The 24,406-nt window shown below is 38.7% G+C and overlaps 1 protein-coding gene across 4 annotated transcripts in view; it reads left to right on the top strand.

Annotated features, from left to right (window-relative positions):
• Positions 1 to 24,406, top strand: part of DLC1 (DLC1 Rho GTPase activating protein) — a 214,035-nt gene that overhangs the window by 95,900 nt on the left and 93,729 nt on the right. Inside the window, exon 1 of one of the 4 annotated variants that reach the window (XM_052682376.1) lies at positions 21,942 to 22,244. The exons of the other annotated variants lie outside the window; for them this stretch is intronic. Coding sequence (XP_052538336.1) covers positions 22,130 to 22,244 — 115 coding nt within the window. The 5' untranslated portion in view covers positions 21,942 to 22,129. Of the gene's footprint in view, positions 1 to 21,941; positions 22,245 to 24,406 lie in introns of those variants that run through there. 4 annotated transcript variants of the gene reach the window in all.

The following is a 24,406-nucleotide window of genomic DNA, read 5'->3' as shown; positions in this document are numbered from 1 at the left end:
CCCATTTGAAAATAGGACTTGAGATTCTGAGTTGTTTTAGAGTTGTTGAAGATGAATGTGAGAGCTGGACAATTTTAGAACATCTATAATATGAAGATCTTAAAGCATTTAAGAAAGTTCAATAACTTTTCCCTTCTAGCATCAGTTAAAGCTAAAGATCAAGAAATGCTTTCAGACCCAGATCACCTGGAACATGAACTTTGTTTACTCCACAAAGCCAGTACTGAATTATGCTGTTTATATTTTTGGGATTTACATCCACACTTAAAACTCTTGTCTTATTAGAATAAAAGGTCAATTTCACAAGTCCTTAGGGAAAAGAAAGGGCTCTTTGATGCTGGATGAGAAGTCTTGCTTAATTACATTCCTCTGACATGCTGAAAATTCAGGTGAGAAACACCAAAAAGCACACCTTGGATTAGTCATGCCTGGGGATGAAGTGTTTTCCTGATGTGAAATTGTCCTGAGTAGTGCAGTGGTATATGGCTGCAGCAGCATGGGCTTTTTTTTTTTTTTTCTTCTTAAGAGTTGTTGATTTGTGAACTGAATGGCTTCTAGAATAGCAAGTGATGCCTGTGGGAATTACTCTATACAGCTGTAGTAGTATGGCCAGCCTAAGAAACTAGATCATTTATTGTCTATAAACTCAGAGACACCATACATCTCATTAAAAGTATTTCCATTATCTTGTAGATTTTGAAATATTTTATGGCATCTAGTCATCAAATGTAGGTATTCTCATCATTTTTGCAAACACTCATGTAAATGTATATATTTTTTAATTTTTTTTTTTGCAAATATCAAGAAGTGGTAATAAATCAAATGGTGATTCTTTGGCATATGGTAAATACCACAGAACTGATGTATAATCACTTGTTTCACATGATTGCTGTACCACCATCTTCAATTTAATTTTGTGTTAATTATGTCTATTAGTAAATCTTCTCTTCATGATGTTTTAGGAAAGAATCAGGTGATGTCAGTGCAAGGATTAACTCACCTGAAGCCTTATCTCAGTTGTATTTTTTGAAATTAATTGAAATTACATGGTAAGAATAATAAAACACATTTAACTAATCAGATTATATTACTGTAAAATAAGTTTTAGCTTCAGGAAATTTTTCACATCATTTTAATAATTTTTAAGTTTCTAAGCTGCATAAAATTGTTGCTTAATTAGTGAGTACTACAATTAAACAGAGAATTGAAAACCAGTTCTCTCTACCACTGAAGTGATAGATAAAATTTCCAAACACACTATAAATCTCCAAGGAGTTATTCCTGCAGGTTACCATTGCAATCACATACTTATGCTAACTTTGTAAATTTAAGTTTGTTAAATCCAGCTCTAAAAGGATTTATGTGAAAGGCTCTCTAACTAGCCTCTTTTAGTTCCATTACCTGGTATTAATTTCAACTCCAATTTAAAGTGTATTCAATTGCACCTGCTGCTGCAATTATGCCTAAGAGAAGATATTTCATTAAAAAAAAAAAACCACAGAAGTTCTAGCGAGGTACACCATCCTTCAGTGGCCACATGTAAACAGAATTGAAAGGTAAAATGGAAAGTAACCAGGGATTTTAATGCATACCAAAATACAGGCCCAGAATTTGAGAACAGTAGTCAAATCATCTGTTAAAAGGAAAGGAAAGAAATAAACAGACCACTCTTTTCTCAAGTTAGGTTGCCTAATTTACAGTGTCATCCTGAAATAAGTGTCTTTTCATGTTGAAAAAGACTAAGATTTTTGTCAAGACTTTATCTGTGAATTTATTTAAGCAGAGCACTGTTTATTGAACAAAGATAATGTCTACATTAAAAAGATATTGCTCTTGTAGTTACCACGGGAGGGTCTCAAAGTGACGAAATTCCAAAACGTTCAGAATGGCAGGGGCTTATTTTGGCAGCATGGATTTTACTAGCTCTTTGAGTGGAATAAGACTTCTCATCCAAAAAAACTATTTTTGTTTCTGCACAAGTGCATGTTTAGCCTGATTCTATCTCTCATTCATGCCTGATCTGGCAAAACACGGAAGTTTCTATGATGTTTAATTTTATTGGATATAATTTTGTCATTATCAAGGCATGTGTGCCATATGTCATAAGAATATAAAACACTGTATGGGAACTGCTGCATCACGGCCTGAACCTCTGATTGATCACCTGAGGTGAGCAGTGAGTCAGCTACAGGAGCACAGGTGATGGCAATTCACCTGTGCTGCTGGAAGGGGTGGAGCCTGGCTCCACCTCTCCTAGACCCATTTAAGAGTTGGCTACCAGTGGGAAAGGATCTCTTCTGGAGATCCCTTCCCTGGAGTTTTGCAGTGAGCCTAGGATGTGGGTAAGATTTCTATTTATTCTCTTTTTGTTATTATAATCTGCTTTGCCAAAGTCTCTTGTTTATTTCGTAATTATAACATCTTTCTATTCATTGAGTATAGAAACACAAATACCACCAAAAGCCATACTAACAACTGTAAAGACATATGTATTACAGTTGCAGACAAAACTTTGGTATCGTTTTGTTTTTGATGTGGAAGTATAGCTGATAGTTAGAAAAACTAGCTAAGAAAAAGTTCCAGTCTCAGAAGTTGCTACGTAACATTTGCAGTACATTTCAAAGGCATTTCCAGAGAATGTATGACACCATAGATAAAGTAAGAGGAATTAGAAACAGTTACTTTTTCCATAAAGCAAACCTAGATTAAAATCTTCAGCAGAGTAAATTGTATTTAGTTATATTAAAAGACTGACGGATTTAAAAAAAAATGAAACTTAGTTCTTTTTTTTCCTGGAATAATCCTTATAGCTTATGCAAATTAAGCTAACTACTGATCCATAGAAAGAGTTTCACATCTGGAAAGCCTTTGCTACATCTGTGTTGGGGTTTCATGCTTTTTGGTGCTTTATTCACTAGTTCCCATGACTCTAACTTAAACCTCTGTCTTATTTTCTTAACATAAAATTGACTAAAAAGACAGAAATGCCCTCATACCACACAGCAGGATCTGAACAAGGCAGGATGTGGGCTTAAGACATGCTGTTCTAGTTTTATCCCTGATCATCCAGTACTTTTCAAGACAAACCCTCTGAATGCTCTGGGAGACAGCATGGACCAGGGACCATTTGAAACCAGCAGTGGAAGGAGTTAGAATGATTTGCTATCGTTGCATAATCTTGATCGAAAGGATCAATCACATTAATTTATTCTGAAATTCTTTGTCTCTCACTGGTTTCTTCAGTGTTCATCCTTGCTGGAAGGACTCAAATATGAAATCATGAAGCAAATCACTTTCTCAGTTGTTAAAGTAACAACCTTAGCCTAGTTTCTTCTGAATAAGGTTGGGGAAAAGCAATATACCCTGTCTTACATGGTTAATTGGCCCACTAAACATTTACCACAACTATTTGTACTGCTTTCACCTATTTTTTTCCTCCGCTTTCCTTCTTTATGACTAATAATCTCCCAGTTTATTTCAAGTTTTACTAATAAGGAGATTCTGGTAATTAATTATTTTGGTTACAAATGTGCCCAGCGACTCTGCACTTTTTCCACTTAGTTATTTAGACATCATCCAACAGTAATTAATGCAGGAGAAAAACAGAAAGACAGACAAAAAAATTAGCTGTCCAGCTACTCCATTATGAATATAGCTGAGGCATGAGGTATTAATGACTTTCAGATGCTTTGATGCTTCCTTAAATTCCACAGCTAGGCAACCTCTGGGCATAGCCATAGAGCAGAGGTGTGGCAGACCATGCTCTGTTAGACAAGAAAGGCTAGGCCCAGACCGTTCTCTCTGAGGAACTGTTCTTTATGCTTTGCATAGCAGCTTTTTGTACCAGGTGTTGCTTCCTCAGAGCTCCTTCTTTTGGTCCAGCCTTTGGTGTAGGCAGAACTATGCCAAGCCACTACTAACATTTTGCTGCTAATGTATCAAGAACAAATATACTTTGTATAGTCTGCCAAGTTGTTAGTAAGGGTAAATGGAAGTCACTGTAGCTATAACAGTAACATGAACATCAAGTTATCTATACACATGCTTACTTTATAGGCAACCTAGATACAAACTAATGGAACTGAAGGAAACCTCATACCTATGTGACAGAACCTCAGAAGCTAGGTTCCACAGTAAGCAGGACTGGTTTTCTCTTGAATTAACATCACAAACCTATCCAAGGTGAGCAAGCATTGCCCTACTGATGTACTCACACATCAGGAGACGGGATTTGCTTTCATTCCTAATAGACTTTGAACAGCATATTGGGCTGATAGGGAGCAACAGATTTCATTGATTCAGTCAAGTGAACTCAATACTTGCCTAATACTTTCCTGAGCCTGCAGCCATTAGACACTTGCTGATCAGTAAAAAAAGCACTTGAAGAAATGAGGAAAGTGTGATATTGAGCAACTCTGTTTCATGGTGTAAAACAAATTTCAGAGTACACTGTTAGCATAGAAATATGGGATGTACTCTTTCCAATGTAAATCTTCCTTTACAATTTTTAAAATATTTCAGCGTTTTAAGGAATTACAGTGTTTAGAAAGGTGTATTCCGGTCTTCATGCTAAAGAAACTGACCAACAAGTCTTGCTTTCGTTCCAAGATACAGTTTAATTCTCATAAGTAACTTTTCAAATTTTTTTTTAAAAGTTGAGCAGTTTTACATAGTGTGTGGATTTTTAAAATAGTATTTCTTTTTTCTTATTTTTGTATTTGTCATATAATTAACTAATACAACACTTTTTCATGCATTGATTTTCTCACTGTTCTGGTATGTACTTCTGCCTCAAGTCTTGTCGTTTTTGTCTTGGATGCCATAAGTACTTACTGTGGGCCATTTTATATTACTTGAATGGGGGAGTCTGTCCAGCGTTTTCCTATTCACTAGCGTGATCAGCAAAATGTGATGACTCAATCCACAAGATGTCAAAGCAAGTCTATTTTGCTACCTGCTCCTCCTAAAACTTCCTTGACTCTTCTTCAAAAATTAATTTCCTTCATTGTTCCTTTTAGATAAATTTCATTTCTTAAGCCTTTTCCTCATAAATAGGAAGGACATATCATTCTTGCAAAGCTATTTCTCAAACTATCCACACCACAGGAGCTGACCAAAAAGCAATTACAATCTGTCATCAAACTGCCTTATTCAGTAGCACCTACAGCATCAACAAGCCATGTGCATATTCCTCTGTTAGCATATATATACTAGCTAGTAAATTATACTGTTTCTTGTAAACTGCATGTCTTAGTGCTACATACTTGCATCCCTCGTCTTTCTTGTTTGTGTGCTTTTAGGGCATTTTTTCCTTATTCTTTTAAAGAGTTTGTTCCCAAACAACCAGGAGAACATGATCAATTGTCTCATATTTTGTAAAGAAAAGCTATCCAATTGCAGAACAAAGCAGGCCTTCAATGGGAATTGAGTACTTTCACCATATTCTTATTGTGTTTATGCATCATTTTTTATTTCCTAGAATTACAACAGTCAGCTGTCATATGCTCAACCATCTGCATGAGATCTACCTATCTGAAATATTGAGAGAGCAGTGTGAATCCCTAGAAATTTTAGAGGTTGTTTAGCTGCAGACCTTGGGTGGATTTATGTTCAAATACATTATGTCAGTTTTTAAAGGTGATTTATAGCCAGGCTTACAGGTAATAAAAAATTCCTGTGTTTCATTATGTACGAATTTGCTATACTTGCAAAAATTATCTCTTTCGTTATGTATTCTGTTGGCCAGCTTGTGATCCATAGTTGCAAAATTAGATTGAAGGCTGGAATTGCCTTGTATTGGAGGTGAGCCTTTGTTGCTGCATCAAGCCTCCTAAGTTGTTGGTCTCTGCCTTCCAAAATCCAAGGGTTTGCTGCAAACTGGATCACTGAAATCATTCACACCAAGTCCATCTATTTTTTAAACTATGCTGTTTTAGCGTGCTGACTTTCACTGAACTGTGCAAATGATTGCCTCATTGCAAAGTGAGAGAGCGAAGTGCAATAACGGACATGGCAAAAAAAAAAAAACTACAATGAAAGAAGTGAGACAAAACTTGCAACAGCTTTCTGCTCCTAGTGTCTTAAGAAATAAATCTCTTATGAAGACTGCGCAACGTGCAAAAAGGCATAGAGAATTTGGCGTAGAAAAATGCACTTAAATGCTAAGAAGGTGTAATTGTAACTGACCAAGAATTAAGTCTTAAGATAGCCATATAGTTAGTCAAAAGCTGCTACAACAGGTTTTGATATTTAAGAGCAACTATGGACTCTCTACAGAGATTGAGACTGTTACAGACCATCCATTTACAGACTAAGCAGCTAACTTTTCCACCTCTGTGTTTGCTGTGGTTGCACGCTCATGAGATATCCTCCATGTAGCCATCCCTATCTAGACTTCCCTGATAAAAGGCACACGACTCACCTCATTTCTGCCTCTATTTGGGACTCTCTCAGCTGTGCAACGTCCATTGCACGAGTACCCTGAACTTTCCTGACTGGACTAAATTTTCTTTAGAGCATTTAGCATTTTCAAAAATATGTCACATAAGCTCTATGCAAATCATATATTTACATAGACTGTTGATACATTACCACAATCTAGTCCTTCCTCTTCTTGCTAAGGCTCTCTGTTCCTAACATCTTTGTTTTCCTGCTAGGAGTATTAAGATCATGTAACCTCAGTGAAGAAGGAGCCCTGGTTATAACTATAAGGGTAGCACATGTATACAGTAACGCAGAATACCATTTTCAGTTATCTTTTTTTTTGTCAAAGAGGAATCCAGCATGTTGGCTTTTAGGCAAGGCCAGCAGAATTCACCTAAAGTCATTACAAGCTTGCTAGATTTTTGGGCATACACAATTCCAGTGTCTTCCTGCACATTCTATTCCCACTATTTTTTCTGAGAGCTCCTTTTATGGAATGATTTTCATTGATAAACAGAATAGTGCAACTTCAAATGTGTCCTCGATTCTCACTGCATTACACACATTAATTCTTACCTTTACACATGGGCAACAGTATGAAAGTTAGAAAAGGTCCCTTCTCCATAAAATGACACAAAACCATCTAATTTTCTGTGGAACACAGAACATTGCAACAAACATGAGTAGAGACATAACAAGTGAATAGGACATTGTATGGAAGGATTTTAAGGAATTATGATAGTCAGAAAGCAGGAGATAACCCAGAATTTCTTGTTAAAATAGTAAAGATATAGTATGACATATATTTAAGTTTACTTTGCATTGCCTCCTAGAAAAAAAGGACATGGCTGCTCAGGGTCAAAATATAGAGAGAATTTTTGTGATATATATATATGAGAATAATATATATTCTGTGTTTTGGTTGGTCATTTGTAGTACTTTACTGAAGAAAGTGTAGCAAGAACATGTGCATAGATGCCCATAAAGATCTCAGGCTGAAAGCATAAAGACTTTTTCAGTAGTCTTCTTACCTCCAAAACTTGGTAAGCTTTAAAAAGGGGTTTGTATTCACAGAATCACAGAATGGCCTGGATTGGAAGGGACCTCAAGGATCATGAGTCTCCAGCTCCCCTGCCACATGCAGGGCCACCAACCTCCCCATTTGATACTAGATAAGGCTGCCAAGGGCCCCATCCAATCTGGCCTTGAACACCTCCAGGGACAGGGAATCCAAAACTTCTCTGGGCAGCCTGTTCTAGCACCTCACCACTCTCTCTGGAAAGAATTTCTCCTTGACATCCAACCTAAATCTTCCCTCCCTCAACTTGAAGCCATTTTCCCTTCTCCTGCAGTTAACAACCCTTTCAAAGAGTTGATTCCCCTCCTGACTGTAGGCTCTCTTTAGGTATTGAAAGGCTGCAGTGAAGTCACCCTGCAGCCTTCTTTTCTCCAGGCTGAACAAGCCCAGTTCCCTCAGCCTGTGCTCCTGTCACCTGGTCATCTTCGTGGCTGTCCTCTGGACCCTCTCCAACAGCTCCCTGTTCTTCTTGTACTGGGGGCTCCAGACTTGGTCACAGTACTCCAGATGGGGCTTCAGAAGAGCAGAGTAGAGGGGGGGGGGGGGGTATTCCCTAGGTGGAGAGTAATGAAAACCCTTGATCTAACTCATGTGTTTCTAAATTAGTCTTCAGTATATGATAAGACCATAACCGGTATTTTCTTTGAAAGTTCAATTAAAATTCAAGATCACTATTAATTCTATCTGCACAAATTTGGTATTTATTCATGTTATTGTCCAGATACTGAAATTTTTCAGAGAGGAATAGTGTTGCTTTTTGTATTTTAAGTTTTTAACAACAGAGAATTAGGTTATTCCAGCTGAAATGAGGTTAATTATGCAGCTGACTCTAATCCCATTAATTGAAACTCAGAGCTGTCGTGACTCTGTGGGAACAGAGCCTTTCAAATCATTTTTAATGTCAAAGACCTTACGTTACATCCTGGATTTCCATATGTGCTTTCTTAAAAAATGTAAATTTAAGTTTTGACCTTTAAAAATATATTTCCATTTCATTTATGAATTTTATGTCCAGTTAGCCAAGCTCTGCTTCATTATCTGATTCATTATCATCTAACAAGCAGTTTGTAGTTTGTAGCAGTTTGTACAAGAGTACAGAAGTATACCTGTATGAGAGTACATTTTCTCATATAAACTATGGTGTAAATATTCATTGTACTTAAAGAAGTATTTTATTTTGGCTTGTGCATGTAATCTTTTCTAGTATTTGACTAAAAAATATACTTGGTTTGAAAAACTTGTCATTATCCTTGTAAAAATACCATTGATTTAGAAGGACTTCAATATTTCCCTTTAATTTCATTCCTTACACAAACACTGTTGAAGTGCATCTCTGACTAAGGAAAAATCTCCTGCCTTTCCCTACAGATGTCACCTGAAGACACATTCATTCCATAGCAGTGCTTTCAGAAAGCTACCAATATGTGCCATTAGAGCTGAGCTCATTCAATCCATGAAAAAGCATGCAGTGGGTATCTGTTTTCTTTTTCTGTGGTTTATTCTGCACAAGGAATATCTGCATTTAACCATAAACACGCTGGCCCATAAACACACACTACAATGTGAGTACTGACATCTAGGGTTAGAGGGTACCCTATCTAACCCTATTTCAGGTGTTCACCTGAAGTTTCAATATGACAAATTTGTCATCTGAATAACAGGTCACTTTCCACCGGCTGGAATATTATGTAAAGGGGTAGAAGGTCATCAAGAAATTGTGAAACTTACTGAACAAAGCAAGCTTACTTTCAGGGTCAGTTCTTTCTAAAGATAGAATTAACTGTTATACTGATACGTGCTTTCTATAGTACTTTTTTCTGTTTGTTTAGCATATTATATCTTCCTTTTTCAATTTTAATTTTGATAACTTGAATGTTTAAATACTTCCTGTGTTGAAGATTTGTGCCATAGCTGATAAGTGCATCCCTCTGTTTCCCTTTTGCCCCTTTATTCCCCCTTGATTTTGTAGTCATGTGTTTTATTTTGTGGAGCTCTGTATAAGAAAACACAGCACTCTTCATTGTAAGTTCATTTTTTGAAACTTTAACACTTCCACCTTTTTCTTGTTGTGTTCATGCTTCAAATACTTTAGGCTGTTATCATTACTCTCCCCTTGCATTACAAGCTGTCATTTGGCTAAGCAGAGCATGTTTTAATCTTTCTTCATAAATCAAATTCTCCAGCCCCTTAATCATTTATGTTGCTGTTATCTGAATTCCTTCAAAGCTTGTTGACATCTTTGTGGTACTGGAAAGGCTAAAACTACATGCTGCATTTGTGAAGGGATTCATTTGCACCAAATGGAATATATCTGCTTGTTCATTATGAACATAATGAGAAATTAAATTGTTGTTATTTCTATTAATAAATGAACAAAAAAAATTAATTAGTATTATGATTAAAATATCAGGAATAGTAAAGAAGAAATGTTACATGGCTTGCTATTCTTCCTTAGACAGCCCACAGTGCCAATGTAGTAACTTAAACCTTCCATGTGATGCTGCAGAGTGTAGATATGCCTTGTCTGAAACCAGACGCCAGCAGGAACAACAAACTATATGCAGAAGCAAATTTATCTGATTAGCTGTGAAGTAAATTAAGGAAAGTTGGAAAGAAATCCAACTCCTAGAATAGCAAACCAGATTGTGTCATTAAAACCTCATTTAATAGTGGCGTTAACCTCATGGACTAAGTAGGAAACATTCATACCTAATAAGAATATTAGCTGCAGTTTTATATTTCCTCCGTAAGTGTTTGAGGTATACTGTGTACATTCATCATTCACAAAAGCTTTGTTATGGGTAACAAAATGTATCTTTCTGTCAATATGATGACTGCTTTAATCTTCAGGATAACTATGTTTGACACTACCCACAAAGCTTTAACTTGTGTCTGTGATACATTAAGCTTACAAAAGGTGAAGTGAAACATTAGATTCTTTATCTCTGAAAGATTAGGCATTAGAACTTGCAATCAGCAATTACTGCAAGGCATCAGTTGAAATAACAAACCCCAGAAGAAAAATGTCCACCAAAGTAACATGCAACACTTCATTTTGGTATAGATACAGAAGTATCTATTCATTTTTTAAATAATAATAGAATTGCAGCCAATGCCCTGAAAAGAAAATCTACAGTAAAAAAAGACCCCAAGAATGTGTGATCTGTTCAGAGCAAAGAGGACAGCTGTTGAAAATAGCTTGTTCACATCCACCAGAGCAGTTCATATCCAGCAGAGCAGAGAGAGAAAAGCTCTCATCAGCTATGTAGCAGCAGAATTTTAATTGTGAAATGGAGTCATGCAAGTAGAACTACAGTAGCTAACATATACATTTGCCCTCTCCTTCCATTGCCTCTCTCTCTATCTTCCTGCTTCCGTTTCACAAATCTGTGCATACCAACCCCAGCACAGCTTTCTCAGGCTGTATTAAATTTGATGAGAGATAATTTTCCACCCTGCAGTGAGATGAAACACTGGTGGTGGTAAAAGCCCAGATGAGATGAGTTCTCTTGCTTGTAACCCTGCGGAGGGCTGGCTGCAGCCCAGGACTGTGCTTGCAAAGAGTTCCCAGGCTGTACGTATCCCAGGTGAGAAAATCTTCTACTTTGTTGGCAGCCAGCATCCAATGCTGCTGAGAACTGTGAAATAGTTTCTCAGTGGCTTGTCAATTGTTATGCTAAATAGACTTTCAGATAGAAGGAAAAAGGTCTACCTTTGCAAAAGAGCAAATTCCTGTACCAAATCATAATATGATAGTTATTGGGAAACTAGCATATTTTTCTTTCACTTTCCTCTAAGAACTGGATTTAAAATAAACACACAAAGTATGTCAAAGAACTTATGCCACAAACAAAGCATGGCATAGAAGTAGCTGAACTAAGAAGTCTGAGGAACTGAGACAGTGTCAAAAATAAATTTCCTATCTTGCATAAAAATTTGAGCAAAATTACCATCCCCAAACTGTGCAAACTCAATGCTCAAGTAGTGAAATCTCAAAATCTACTGAGAGTCTGCATAGTGCATATCAGAAAGCTTAGATTCAGTTGGGATCCTACTTCCTCACTTCCTAAGTTCTCTGATCTTTCTCCCATTTTCTCTATCCTAGAAGCCGTAGATGTTCAAGCAGGGCTACATTCTGCCTGTCTCCACATGATAAACAGCTTCTGCAGAGATCATATTTCACAGTGCCGCAGTGGCAGCAGCAGGAATGAGAAGTGAGGAGAACAGTTCAGTCTCTTTCCATCACTTAACAAAACATGTTACACAGGGCAGCACTAAGGAAGAAGTCTTACCTGAGTCCCCTAAACCTCACTAAATCTTCTCAAGAATGAGACTTTTCCATCTTACCCTGCAAGCACTGGGACTTTTTCTTTGGTTTAAAGTTTCTTGCATCTCTGATCACTCTGCTTGGGATGATCTCCATCTGCAGACTGAAACACCTCCCCACTTACCCCCTGGCTGAGATGAATCTGGCTCACGTAACACTCCCTGTGCTATGCACCCAGACACCAGCCAGCTGCTGCTGCTACAGAACTTTAAACTTATTGAACTGTGTTTTACAAGATAATTGGCTTTATTCACAATCAGTATTTGTGTTGGTAACTGCAGACCAGCTGATTGATTTTTATTGCTTTTACATCTTTTTTATATTGTATTATTTTGTGCAAGGGATCTCTAAACAGGAAATCATTTAACCCAGGGAGCTCACTAACTTCATATGACGCAGTAGATGTGAACAGAAAAAAGAAACAAAAACATAAGATCAGCAATAAAAACAGCTAATTGTGAAGGAAGACTACAGAGACCAATTATAATAGGGAATAGCAATAAGGATTTGTTTGGGAAGTACTGAGCTATCTGGGCTCTTTTATTTTTTTTTCTTTTTTTCTTTTTGTGGAATCCATGGTTTGCTATTATTATTGCATTATCAGTATTATCAGTATTATGCATACTGATACATTTTCAAGGGAAAGAAAGAAGTACCTTAGCTCACGTATCTTGTTCCGTGAGACTTTATCATCCTGTTCTAAACCCACTATGGGACCACTCAAGCTGTAATGCGTTACTCAGCTGACAAAAAGATATCGTGGTATGGCCCATTTGCATCTCAGATCACTGTGATGGAGGAAGAAACAATGCTATTTGATACTATTTTGCTTTGGTAAGATGTAACAGATGGCTAATGCTGAAAACTTGTCCTTGTTCACAGCCTATTGACATCTGCTATTCCATATTGGCACCTTAGTCAGGTAACTGGAGGTGTTTGAACACCCCTAGAGTAATACTTCCATGAATCTCCCAGGGCAGATGCCTCACGTATGGCTAAATAGAATGAGGTTTTAATACTTCCTTTCTGATCTGAATCTTAAACTGTGGCACAGTAGTCATTAAATGTACCATTTTATCTCAATAATATACAGTATTTAAAAAAACAGTTGGTACCAGGAATAGGGCTGGATTTTCTGATAACATAAGGGTAGGTTATAACTTTTTACATTTTAAAAAATGATATTAATACGGAACTATGTACAATGTATATGTGTATTTTCTTTCATGTTATTCATTAATTTCATATTATTTTGTATTTATTGCTGTGGTTAGAAAGGTTTTCTGTTTTCCTGCATTGGAATATTTACTATTTTTGGAGCATACAGTAATAGTGAAATCATAGTCCAGAAATGGCCAGATAAGCGTACACTTTGAAGTGCAGAAGAGTTCAATTAAGCTCATAGGATTGTTTGTAAAGCAGGGCCCTAATCATACTGTTAAGTTCATTATATAATTTCACTCCAAAAGTAATTCCTTATATTTGTTTCCATGGAAACTACAACAAAAATCACAATAAGACTGTTTAATAGAACAGCACTTTTAAATAGTGTTTATTTGGGATCATGTTCAATTTGAAACTCATAGAAGTATAATGGAAGACTTAAGCTACTCTACCAAGTTTTCATGGAACTGCCAGTATGTACTTGTAGGACAACAAAAGATAATTATGGTGGATATTTTGACAAGATCTCAGTGTTTCAAAAAAATAAGTCTAATTGTTTAGACACTGAAAAATCCATGATGGCAAGACTGATGATAGTCGTGGTCAGCATCATGGACTGTTGCTGGTGTAGGTGGATTTGGGGCATTTCCTTCCCAACTACTCAAACATACCTGTTGTTCAAAAATACAGGTCTGGACCATGGTATGAGGGTACAAAACCTGTATGGCTTACAAAAGCAGTGCATACAGATGACTGCCACCTGGAGAGGAGCAAGTTGTCTAAGGGCTTCCTCATGACTCTGCTGCCCTGGAGAAGCAAGTAGTGTGTGGTCCTGTCCAAGGAGGCAGCTCAGGAAACTAACAGTTGTATGGTTTATTATCTTGTCTCCAGACGACATCCATTTAGCTCTTAGGCTGCTCAAAGGTTAACTACAGGGTGTTGACACACAGCACAGAGCACTGTTCTGAGAGCCAAATATCTTGGTTGCACGTGCAATATGAGAGTGAGCTGTATTCTCCCATTGTCAGAACCTTTGCAGTAAGCACCACCCAAACGTTTGCTTTTATCTCAGGTACAGCTCTAAGTGAGCTCAGGGCACTCCCACCTGTCACATCCAGTGCAGCAATGCTCCCACTGGTAGGAAACATTCACCCACCTCAACAAGGAGTGGAGGGAGCAACACAGAGCAGAGCAGCCATTAATAGGAACCAGAGGTCATGATGGAGAGGGGCACTGTACTAATCATGGCAGAGCAGGAGTTAGAAGGCAAAAGAGAAAAACAGTAGCACCAAATAGAAAGCTGAAGCATGGGAGGACAGAAGAATGTTCTCCACTATAATCCCTAAATTTATTTCCTTGCTGTCTTTCTTTCTTCTCCCCTTCTGTCCTTTCTTCTGTGTCCAGAGGCCTGGGCTTCCATAACATGCTGATTTTCACTCCTAGCATAAGAAATGATGAAAATACTTCTGACGTTTTAATGCTTCCTTTCATTAAAATTTCTGTTTGGAAATACCGTAGTATTGCATACCTCCCCCCTCCTACCAATGATGGGGGGAGGAAATTAGGATGACAGGCTTCCACATGTGTCCTGTTGCCTTGTCTGCTCCCTAAGAAGGCATGGGGAAAGCTGAGCACAGACAAGCTGCACATGAGACAGATAAGTTGCCCAGCAGTTTCCATCTTTACAAAAAGATGTCTATATGCTAAATGAAACTTCTAAATATTTTTGCCTTCTCTGAAGGAAGAAAAAAATCTAAAGAAAAAAATAGGGGAAACTGAGCAAAGATGTGTCTTCGTCATATGGAGCATTTTACTGAGATTTATCGAACTTCTCTTGAAACTTTTCTGTTTCAAGAAAATATATTTTATTTGCATATCTTTCTGTAGAAATTTTTCTAAATCTTTACAGTCTGCTCTGATGGGTAACTGCTGCTTGTACAAAGATCTAATGTGTATCAGATCTCCTACATATTGTATATGTTGCAGTACTAGATTTTCTTTTGAAAAGCAATATATGTAAAAGCCCGAATTCAGAGGGCTTCTTTCCCAGTTTGGTCTCCTAGATAGCATTTGGAAACATCTGCTGAGAAATAAAACAATGACACGTGCCCAGCAGGAGTTTTTATTAGACCCAAAATTTGGATTCTTGATCACTCTTTTGTTTTGTGATATTTTCAGAGAGTTGTGGCTTTATATTTTTGATTCTGTAGCATGGGAAAAGCTGGTTTCATGGTTCAGTTCAGGGAAGCTGTACAGACCACCCAAGAAAGATGGTCTGAATTTGCCATATCATTTGTTACAGGCAGTACTGAAGTTACAGAAATGCTCAAACTGGTAACATGCTTAAAAAATGGCATGACTCTGGCTATGCATATTTTGGAAGCATACATCCTTCCAGACTCAAGAGGCCAGAATTTCATAGATGAGCCAGAGATAAAAGTAAGGATCTGCCCATACATAAACACATAGAAGGAGAAGTTGATACACTCTGAACAAATCTGAGGAGTGTAAGGCTTGCACAACTGTTTACTTCCTAGAAACTGGATGTTGCCAAAACTCAAAGATGAGGTCACCATCCCAGTTCACCCGCCAGTAGCTGATGCATCTTCATCTGCTCTTTGCCCTATGAAGGAGAAAGGATTTTTAATATTATTTTTGCAGACTAAAGTAATGTCAGAACCACTAAAAGAGCGAAGACAGAGAAGTATGTTTGGCAAGCTAAGATCCTCCAGATTGAACTGTTAAGTTGTAAGATGTTTTGGCCTCAGTTGTGCCTTGTGGCCTCAGTTGGTTTGTGGATGATGTGTTTAAGAACAATGAACATCTTTTTACAACTTAGATCCAGCCTCAAGAACAAAATTAGAGAGGCACAACTTTGTCTTTATTATGAAAACCATTTCCAAAGAGATTCCTGAAAAGTGGAAGCAGCCTGGTGGCTGCAGTCTAGAAGCAGACTGGGCTGAGTGAGAAGAGGATGCTGTACTGTAAGCAGTGGTGCAGCCATACTGGTTGGAGAGCCAGAAAGCAGGTAGGATTCTGTCTGTATAAATATTTGCCTCTGAAATTCTACAGAAGCTGTTCTCAGGCACACATGCTTCTCTGCTTATGTGTTGTACCATCTTCCTCCACCAGGCCTTCGTCCCCCAAACGCTGGCTAACACATTCCTCTCTTGTCAGCAACAGATCACTCTCCTTCAGATTCCCTTCATATTATTTTCAATCCAGCACATATCTTTTCTGGCCCATCCAGTTTACCTTTTGACTGTTAATATTTCTTTATATTTTACATTTTATTTCATCAAGTAAAAAGTAATTCAGTAGGATAGTTGGAGTACTGACTGTACTATGATCACCATAAGCACTACTCAATTAAAAAATCTGTGACTGCTGTTGGTCTTGAATTTCCAGACAAATAGGTAGAGCTGTATCATACATGTTACATAGATGCTAGTTGTGGGATTAGAACCTTGCTTATTTCTACATGTATTTTGTTGTTGTGCTTGTGTACAGATAACTGAATTTTGGATGTGACATGCAGCAGGGTGCATAAGACATTTCTCAGCTAAAGGAGGATATTTGTTTTCCAGATATTCCCCTGTACTTTCTGGAATATAACAGCCAGACTTCTAGCCATTTCCTATGAATACTTTTTCTTTGCCACTCTGTCAACTTCACCATTAAAACCTTTCTTCTTTCATGTTATTCCCAGTGCTTCAGTTTAACTGCTTGGATTAACAGTTTTCATCATAAATTAATCTAATACCTTCATGTTGACCTCCATCAGAGATTCACTAGCCAAGATCTGTACAAGTATACTTGGCACCAGTGACATCCTCTCCCAGTTCAGGCTGTTAGCATAAGATCACAAGAGTAATGGGGTAAGCTTTTCCACCCAAACAGGCCTAAGTTTATTACAGGCATGAGATTTGGGCAGATATCTCCCTACAAACAGCTGTATTTGTGAGGAGAGAGGGAATATTTCTGAGCTGAAGGGAAAAATATCTCTAGATAGGCAGTTATTATTTGAACAGAATCTGGCATTGAGCAGTTTCAGTAGCTTTTCTCCAAAGACAGAGTCACATTTGGGAATGCAGTCTGGAGGGTATTGTTGGATAACAGCACAGCAGCGGGGGCAGCTTGTCAGCTTTCCTCTATGTGTATGTGTTTTCCAGTGTAGAACTAAGACTCCCTGCCCTCATGGCCATACTGCCACCAACTGCTGGTACCCAAGAGTATATAGTTTTGTGGATTTCATTTCAGCATCTTTCGATATCAAGAGGTCCAGACCAAAACTGAATGCATTGTTCCACGAGGGGTGTTCCTTAAATAAAGCGACAATACAGACTGAGATGCAGCTCTATTTTGATGCATCCTTCTAACAGGATTTAAAAGTTGTTTTAGGCTTTCATATTGTACAGCAATCTCTCAGCTTATTTTATGACCATATTGAATGTCATGCATCTCAAATTTCTTTCTTTGACTGTACAAATATCATTTTAGCTATCTTCCCTGCTATATCTGTTAATCTTTTCTAAAATGAATGGCCTTTTATTTTCTTCCTATACCTTTAGCCTATTTATATCTAATTGTTTTCAGGTATATGGTTCATTAAGAATTTTCTGACATATAATTAAATTCCTAGGTTATCCATGTGAAGTAGCAAAAAATTTCTCAGATTCCCTTAGTCATCTTCCTCTGACTTGTTACAGTTTATCTTCACTGCTCTTTTCCCTTTTTTGGGGTTATTTTGACATTTTTCCAGTCAGTTTAGGACTGTTACCCAAGGTTAACTGTATGAGTTTCAATAGGGCCAAGTGTCAGGTCCTGTGTTTTGGTCACAACAACCCCAGGCAACCCTGCACACTTGGGAAAGAATGGCTGGAAAGCTGCCTGATGGAAAGGGACCTTGGTGTATGGATGGACAGTCAGCTGAATATGAGCCAGCAGTGTGTGCAGGTGGCCAAGAAGGCCAATGGCATCCTGGCTTGTATCAGGAATGGTGTGGTGAGAAGGACTAGGGAAGTCATCCTGCCCCTGTACTCGGCACTGGTGAGGCCTCACCTCGAGTACTGTGTTCAGTTTTGGGCACCTCAGTACAGAAAGGACACTGAGGTGCCGGAGCAGACCCAAAGAAGGGCAACAAGGCTTGTGAGGGGCTTGGAGAATGTGCCCTATGAGGAGAGACTAAAGGGACTGGGGCTGTGTAGTCTGGGGAAAAGGAGACTGTGGGCAGATCTTATTGCTCTCCTCCAATTTCTGAAAAGTGCTTACAATGAGAGCAGGGTTGTTCTCTTCTCATTGGTGATAGGTGACAGGACAAGGGAAAATTGCCTTAAGTTATGCCAGGGTAAGTTTAGTTTGGATATCAGGAAAAACTTCTTTACAAAAAGAGTTGTTAAGCACTGGAATAGGCTCCCCAGAGAGGTAGCTTAGTCACCATCCTTGGATGTGCTTAAAAACTGGTTGTGGTTCTCAAGGAGATGATTTAGTGGAGGATTGTTAGGGTAGTTTGGTTAGGTCATGGTTGGACTCAACGATCTTTCAGGTCTTTTTCATTTCATTGGACTGGTTGTACAGACAATTTTAAATATTTTGAGCTACAACATGCTGACGTTGAACCCACAAACGTTCTCAAAGAATTAAACCCTAATCTGCAATATACATAGGTTGCTCTGAAAGTAATGCCTCTTATTTATTTCCATGGAATCTGCAACATATACAAAGAGCACAGTAGCACTGTTTGATGGAGTGAATTCTCAGCTACAAAACTATTTTTCAGCATAGTCACCACCATTAGCTATACATTTTCACCAGCAATGAAAAAGAGTCTGTATGACATGCTCTTAAAAATCTGCATCAGTGGAGCTGACCCACTGTTTTGTAAATGCTATGATGGCATCGTTGCTAGGAAAATGTTGCTCACACAGACTATCTTTAGTCGGCCTGAACAGATTGAAGTCAGAAAGCACCAAATCTGGACTATACACTGGGTGTAGTACGACATTCCAAACAAGATTCATAATGTATTACAAGATCTTCAAACTGATATGGGACCAGGCATTATCATGTTGCAAGATAAAAGTTGTCTTCTTCTCTGGCCTCACTCTGGCAGTTTGAGCTTTCAGTTTAGTCAGCATTGCAGAGGTGATTGTTTGACCCAGTTTAGAAGGATAACACCACTCCTATCCCAAAAGACATCACTTTCCCTGCTGTGTCTTGAACTTTTTCTTTGATGGGGAATTCACATGTCACCAATTCATGGACTGCCAGTTTGACTCCAGCTCATAGCAGTGACAACACATCTAATCCCCAGTAATGATGTAATCCAGGAAACTATCACCTTCAGACTCACATTGGTTCTTTCAGCTCCTGTGTGAACAATCATGGGACCCACTTGGCACAAACTGTGTGATATTCCAACATTGACACCATCGTTTCCAGTGCACTGACTCAATGTTAAACTCCATACACAGTTCTCTGGTTGTAATCCACTGATTCTTGCAGATGAGCTGATTGAGACACTTCATTTCATTGTTTGACAGATGTGCATGGCTATCCAGAATGTGGCATGTCTTTCACACCGTCGCCACTGGTGGAACACACCACCTCTCTGTGCTCACATTCACTGTTTGGTCTCCATGAACGTTCAACAAGCATCAGTGAATGTCAATGAGTGACAGTTTTTCCCCACAAAAAAATTCATTTCCACACCTTTGCTTCACACACAATATCATGACAGATGCTATTGTGTCAGACTGCCTGTCTGCTTCCATCTGTCACACAGCAACAAAATGTAATGAAATATCAGAGGGAAAGCTCAACCTCTATAGCCATACCACCAGCATCCGCATCTGCACTATAAAGTAGGAGGCAGTACTTTCAGAGCAGCTCTTCAGTGGGCTTAGCTACTAAAATGAATACTCTTGAAGGTGTTTTTATTGGCATTTTAATCTGGATCAGGAGTATGTTTTGACAAGAGTCTTCCAACACTTCCCTTTGGTTCATATCTCCAAGCAGTCTCAGAGCATGGGGAGCTTAGCTGCTTTTATTTGAAGCTGAGTCAGAAGATGTAACCTGCTAATTCACCAGTGAGGTCTTAATGAGGATTCACTCATTCCATGAGACACAGGGAGACTTTTTTCAAAGTAACCCCCCTTGAGATGTGTCAGAAACTGGGTACCATTTTTTTTAACTGTATAAATTCACTCTTTGTGGGATGCATTGCTGCTTATGTAGATGAAGAAGGGCTTCTTAGCAGGCTTTTAGTTGCTCCTCATTGCCTTCTGTTGTCCTCTGACAGTGGTATTCAACTGAAATACAGCTATACCTGTTGAGTTTCAGATTTAGATCATGCATTTCTTCCAGTTTATTGCATCCTCATTTAAAAACGAACCAAGTACTCTTCCGAGCTAGTCACTAACAGAAACAATAACAGGTGTCACCTGAGCATGTTGTCTTTGCTTTCTAAGTTTCCAAGTAGATTACATTGTGGCCATAATATCTTTATTTGCTTATGCAAGCATTGTCACTTACTGTACAAGGAAATTTTGCCAGAATAGAAAATATAAAATAAAAATGTATTTCAAGAGTGTGTCATTTCTCCAGAGAGTTGGCTGCTTCTTTACCCATCAGGCCTCAAAAAGTAAGAAGGGTATAATGGAGAAAGCAAGTGCAAACTCTGGAGATCCCTTGACGCCATTAGTTTTGTTCAAAGATGTGCTTATGATATTAGTATTGTCAGATACTCTGCAAAGATGAAAGACAAAGGTCTAGATGGGAAGAAACTGTGATCTGCACTAAGCAGCTGATAAGAGGGTTCTTAGTTACAGTTTCAGATCGTGTACATTCTTTACACTTGCAAAATAAGATCATGATTTGTCTTAGAGGAAATGAGGATTAGCAAAAACACAGGTAACTAAGAAGGCACAAAAAAGCTGCAATAAGTAAGAAAATGTGAAATAAATTACCTATTACAGAATTAAAAGAAAAAAACATTTTTGTTATTAAGAATGAGTTGATAGGGAATGTAAATCCACAGGCTGGAACTCGCTATTCTGAACTTTAATCAGTGTTTGCCAACTTTGTGACAAGTTAATCAATCAGTTTAATGAAAACATAACCCTTCACAAGAAAATAATGGTATCCAACTTTAAGCTGCAGTTGCTGTTGTAAAAATAAAGGACTTCACCTTGAATTAATGGGAAGACAACTTTATTCTACAGTCCTTTCTCTCATTGATGTCAAATGGAATTAGGTTTTCAGGGTGGGATCTCTCACCTCTTCACACGTTAGGACAGGCATCTCATATATATGAGGAAGGAAAAAAGAATCTCGTCTACCCTCTTTTTCCTTTCTTCTTCCCTCAGGGAAGTCACAGGACAGTAATCAATTAAAAAGGTCAAAATAGGCAAGGGCAAATGGCTTTTTATGGTGACTATTCATCTGATCTACATGCATAAACTTACAAACAGAATCTTATCTTTGACAGAGATGCAGATGCCTAGTTCCCTTTTTTTGCCTTCCTACTTTTCCTCCAGATTTTGCATTTCTATCCCTTCATTACTGCATAAGGTACTACATAATGAGAATCAGGCCCAATTTTGTGCCACAAATAGGGTGATATGCTGGAAAAATGTGATTAAAATATAAAATGCCAGAACCACAGATATTTAACATAACTATAGCTCTTTCCTATAATTTACCTTTTTCCTGTCAAAACACGAAAGATTACCTGAAATATCAGTTAAGCAGAGAAATATTATCCTAATAAATGAGCACGCAAGTATGTGTCCAGTAAGTTATTTGATTAAACAGGAAGCTAGAATCCTATAGATATCCACAAATAAAGCTCCAAATCTAAATGACTGTATCGTTAGCTCATTTGTAAACTGTTCCAGATGTAAGATTTTGGCAGCTTTCCAGTAGGCTGGCTGCAGTCTAAGCTTTCCTGCATCCGCAGTGAGAACTGCAATGCCTGACTCTTCAAGGGAAAGCTGCGTAGGGCTGACAAAAAATTCCATGAAGTAACCTGCCTGCCTGCTGGAGAGAAATTCAGACAGAGCCCAGAGCAAAGGATGCCCTTTCTCCTGGGGCCAAGCTGCAGCTGTTCACCTGCAGATGAGTGATCGATCTGCATTATGAATCACCCTGCAAAAGCCCCTCTGAGAAGATCGTTCAGTGATCATATCAGGGACTCCACTGCTAGAGCCTTGGATGTTATCTGGAAAAACACGCGAGACAGACGTCTGGCAGGTGAGAAGGGCATTGAAATAAGCATGCTTTAAGATTCACAAGGGACTGTAATCAATAATGGTAATTAGCTGTATCATTTGCATAATGAATTGGTGTCGCTTCTATGTATTTCTTCAGTGTTTTGCTTCTGTGTCATGTTACTTCGGTGTTACGCCTACAGCAGGAGCTGTTTGCACTGCTCTAATGAGGCAAGATAAAGAGCAGCTAAAAGAAAAGAATATGGGTCTACCGTTGCGGTCCCCAGACCTGAAGAATGCCGAAGCATTTTATTTTGCTGCTAAGTCAGAGCCAGCACTCTGAGGCTGTGCTGTACCTCAGTGCGTTCCATTCCAGAGCCAAGCAGTGTGTCAGTCAGAGTAGCGGGGCCATGCACTGAGCCATGGCTGGTATTTCCTCTGGCAGGGCTGCTAGTGCTGCAAGCTCCAAGTGAGCCTCAGATATGCCAGAGACAGGCTGCTGAGACAGAAAATTAAGCACCAACTACATTGTTACAGTTCACATTTTTATTTTGACCCAAAAGCCCGAGGCAAACCACAGCGGAGGGCTGGAGGAGAGGCTATTTTAACTCATTTCATTTTCCTTTGCTGTTGTTGCCTGTCTGTTAGATCGAGTGCTTCTCATTTACTCTGCTGGAGCTGTTACTTTTATTATCGTGGCTTTGGAAGGATTCAGAGCAGGGCAGTGGAGCTGCACATTGGGTGTGACCTGCCAGAGGGACTGCTGTGGTTTGTTTGTGTACTTACAGCGGGGGAGGAGGGAGGAGATATGTGAGCAGTGATAGGATCAGGATGAGATGACTGAGAGCAGATTTTGTGGCTCACAAATGTAAACTCAACTTTTACGTCATCCTCTTGCACTTTGTGTTTCGGAGGAATGAGAGCAGCTAGGTATGTCACAGGCGCTGGTGATAGTGTGCTGATTACAGCACCGGTTACAGTAGGTAGTTTGAGTTAGTGACCATAAGCAATAAACAGAAACAGTGTCAGAAACATGCTTTGAAACAGTGGAATTTGCTCTGCGGTGTGCTAGTAGCAAGACGCTTTTTGTTCCCGATCAGGAAAAATGACTTTTCTGGACTGAGTACCTCAGCTTTGCTGTTCTGACAGTAAGGCCTCGTGATCTTACAGTAAGACCTCATGGACATGTGTCAGAGATGAGGACAACACATTTACTTCAGTGCTCGCAGTTCATCACCACGGTGCCAGTGCTTTGAAAGTGCCAGATGTTAACCTCTTCCATGACAAACTGGACTGAGCAGATGTTTTGTATCTCAGAGGTGTGTTAAAGTTTAAAATGGAGCCCTTAAAATGGGGTTCTTTGGTAGTTCAAAGACTGCATGACATGGAGCAGCAGTCATAGCACACGCTCTGATATTTGGGATGTTGCTGAACCTTCAATGGAAGGAGCAGTGAGAAGAAAGTCTTTGTAAGAAGGCATGGATGTTGCAGAAATCTATAAAAGGGAAGCTGGTGGGGCCACTTGAGCCCTTGTTCAATCTGTGCATTGCCTGGTCAGCTGGATACTTGTTTGCCCTGGTATGAGCTTCCATTCCACCTGCTTGAGATATTTATATGGGTGCTTTGAAATAAACTTTTAAAATTTATAGTTAAGCTCAGGGTGGCATTGACAACAACAGATTCCCCGTGCCTCTGGCCTGTGTCCATAGAGGAGAGCTATTACCAGCAACTGTCTTCTGCAAAGTTGTTTTCCTTTCGCTGGCTCACATAAGAAAGCATACAGTGATATGTAACTTATACCCACTATACATGACCTGTATATGGAAATACATAGGTCTTATCATGGTATAAAAAGTCCTTGATAAACATATATATTTAACCTTCAGTATTTGGGGGATAGACAACAGCTAATTATATTTCTTGAGACTGTCACATTCCTAGAAATGAGGAGTGAACATGAACCCTTTAGCCTCTTTAACTGTGCTGATAAGGGTTGGCATGTTTTTATTCTGCTTGGCAGATGGTTATAAGCCATAACAGTTTTTATCAAACAAGGCTTAGATGTTAGAGGACTCTTAGAGTAGTGACAGTTCCATTTTCCAGACTCTGCCAGTGATGTAGGGTTGTCAGGCCCTTTGTATATTTGGGCTGCTGTTAGTCAGAAAGTCAGAAAATCATGCTGAACACCCAATAAGCAGCACAGTA

Source organism: Tympanuchus pallidicinctus, unplaced genomic scaffold (genome assembly GCF_026119805.1).
Source record: "Tympanuchus pallidicinctus isolate F22 unplaced genomic scaffold, pur_lepc_1.0 scaffold2, whole genome shotgun sequence".
NCBI lineage: Eukaryota > Metazoa > Chordata > Aves > Galliformes > Phasianidae > Tympanuchus > Tympanuchus pallidicinctus.
Note: the sequence above shows the minus strand (reverse complement) of the source record. Positions and strands in the feature narration are given on the sequence as shown.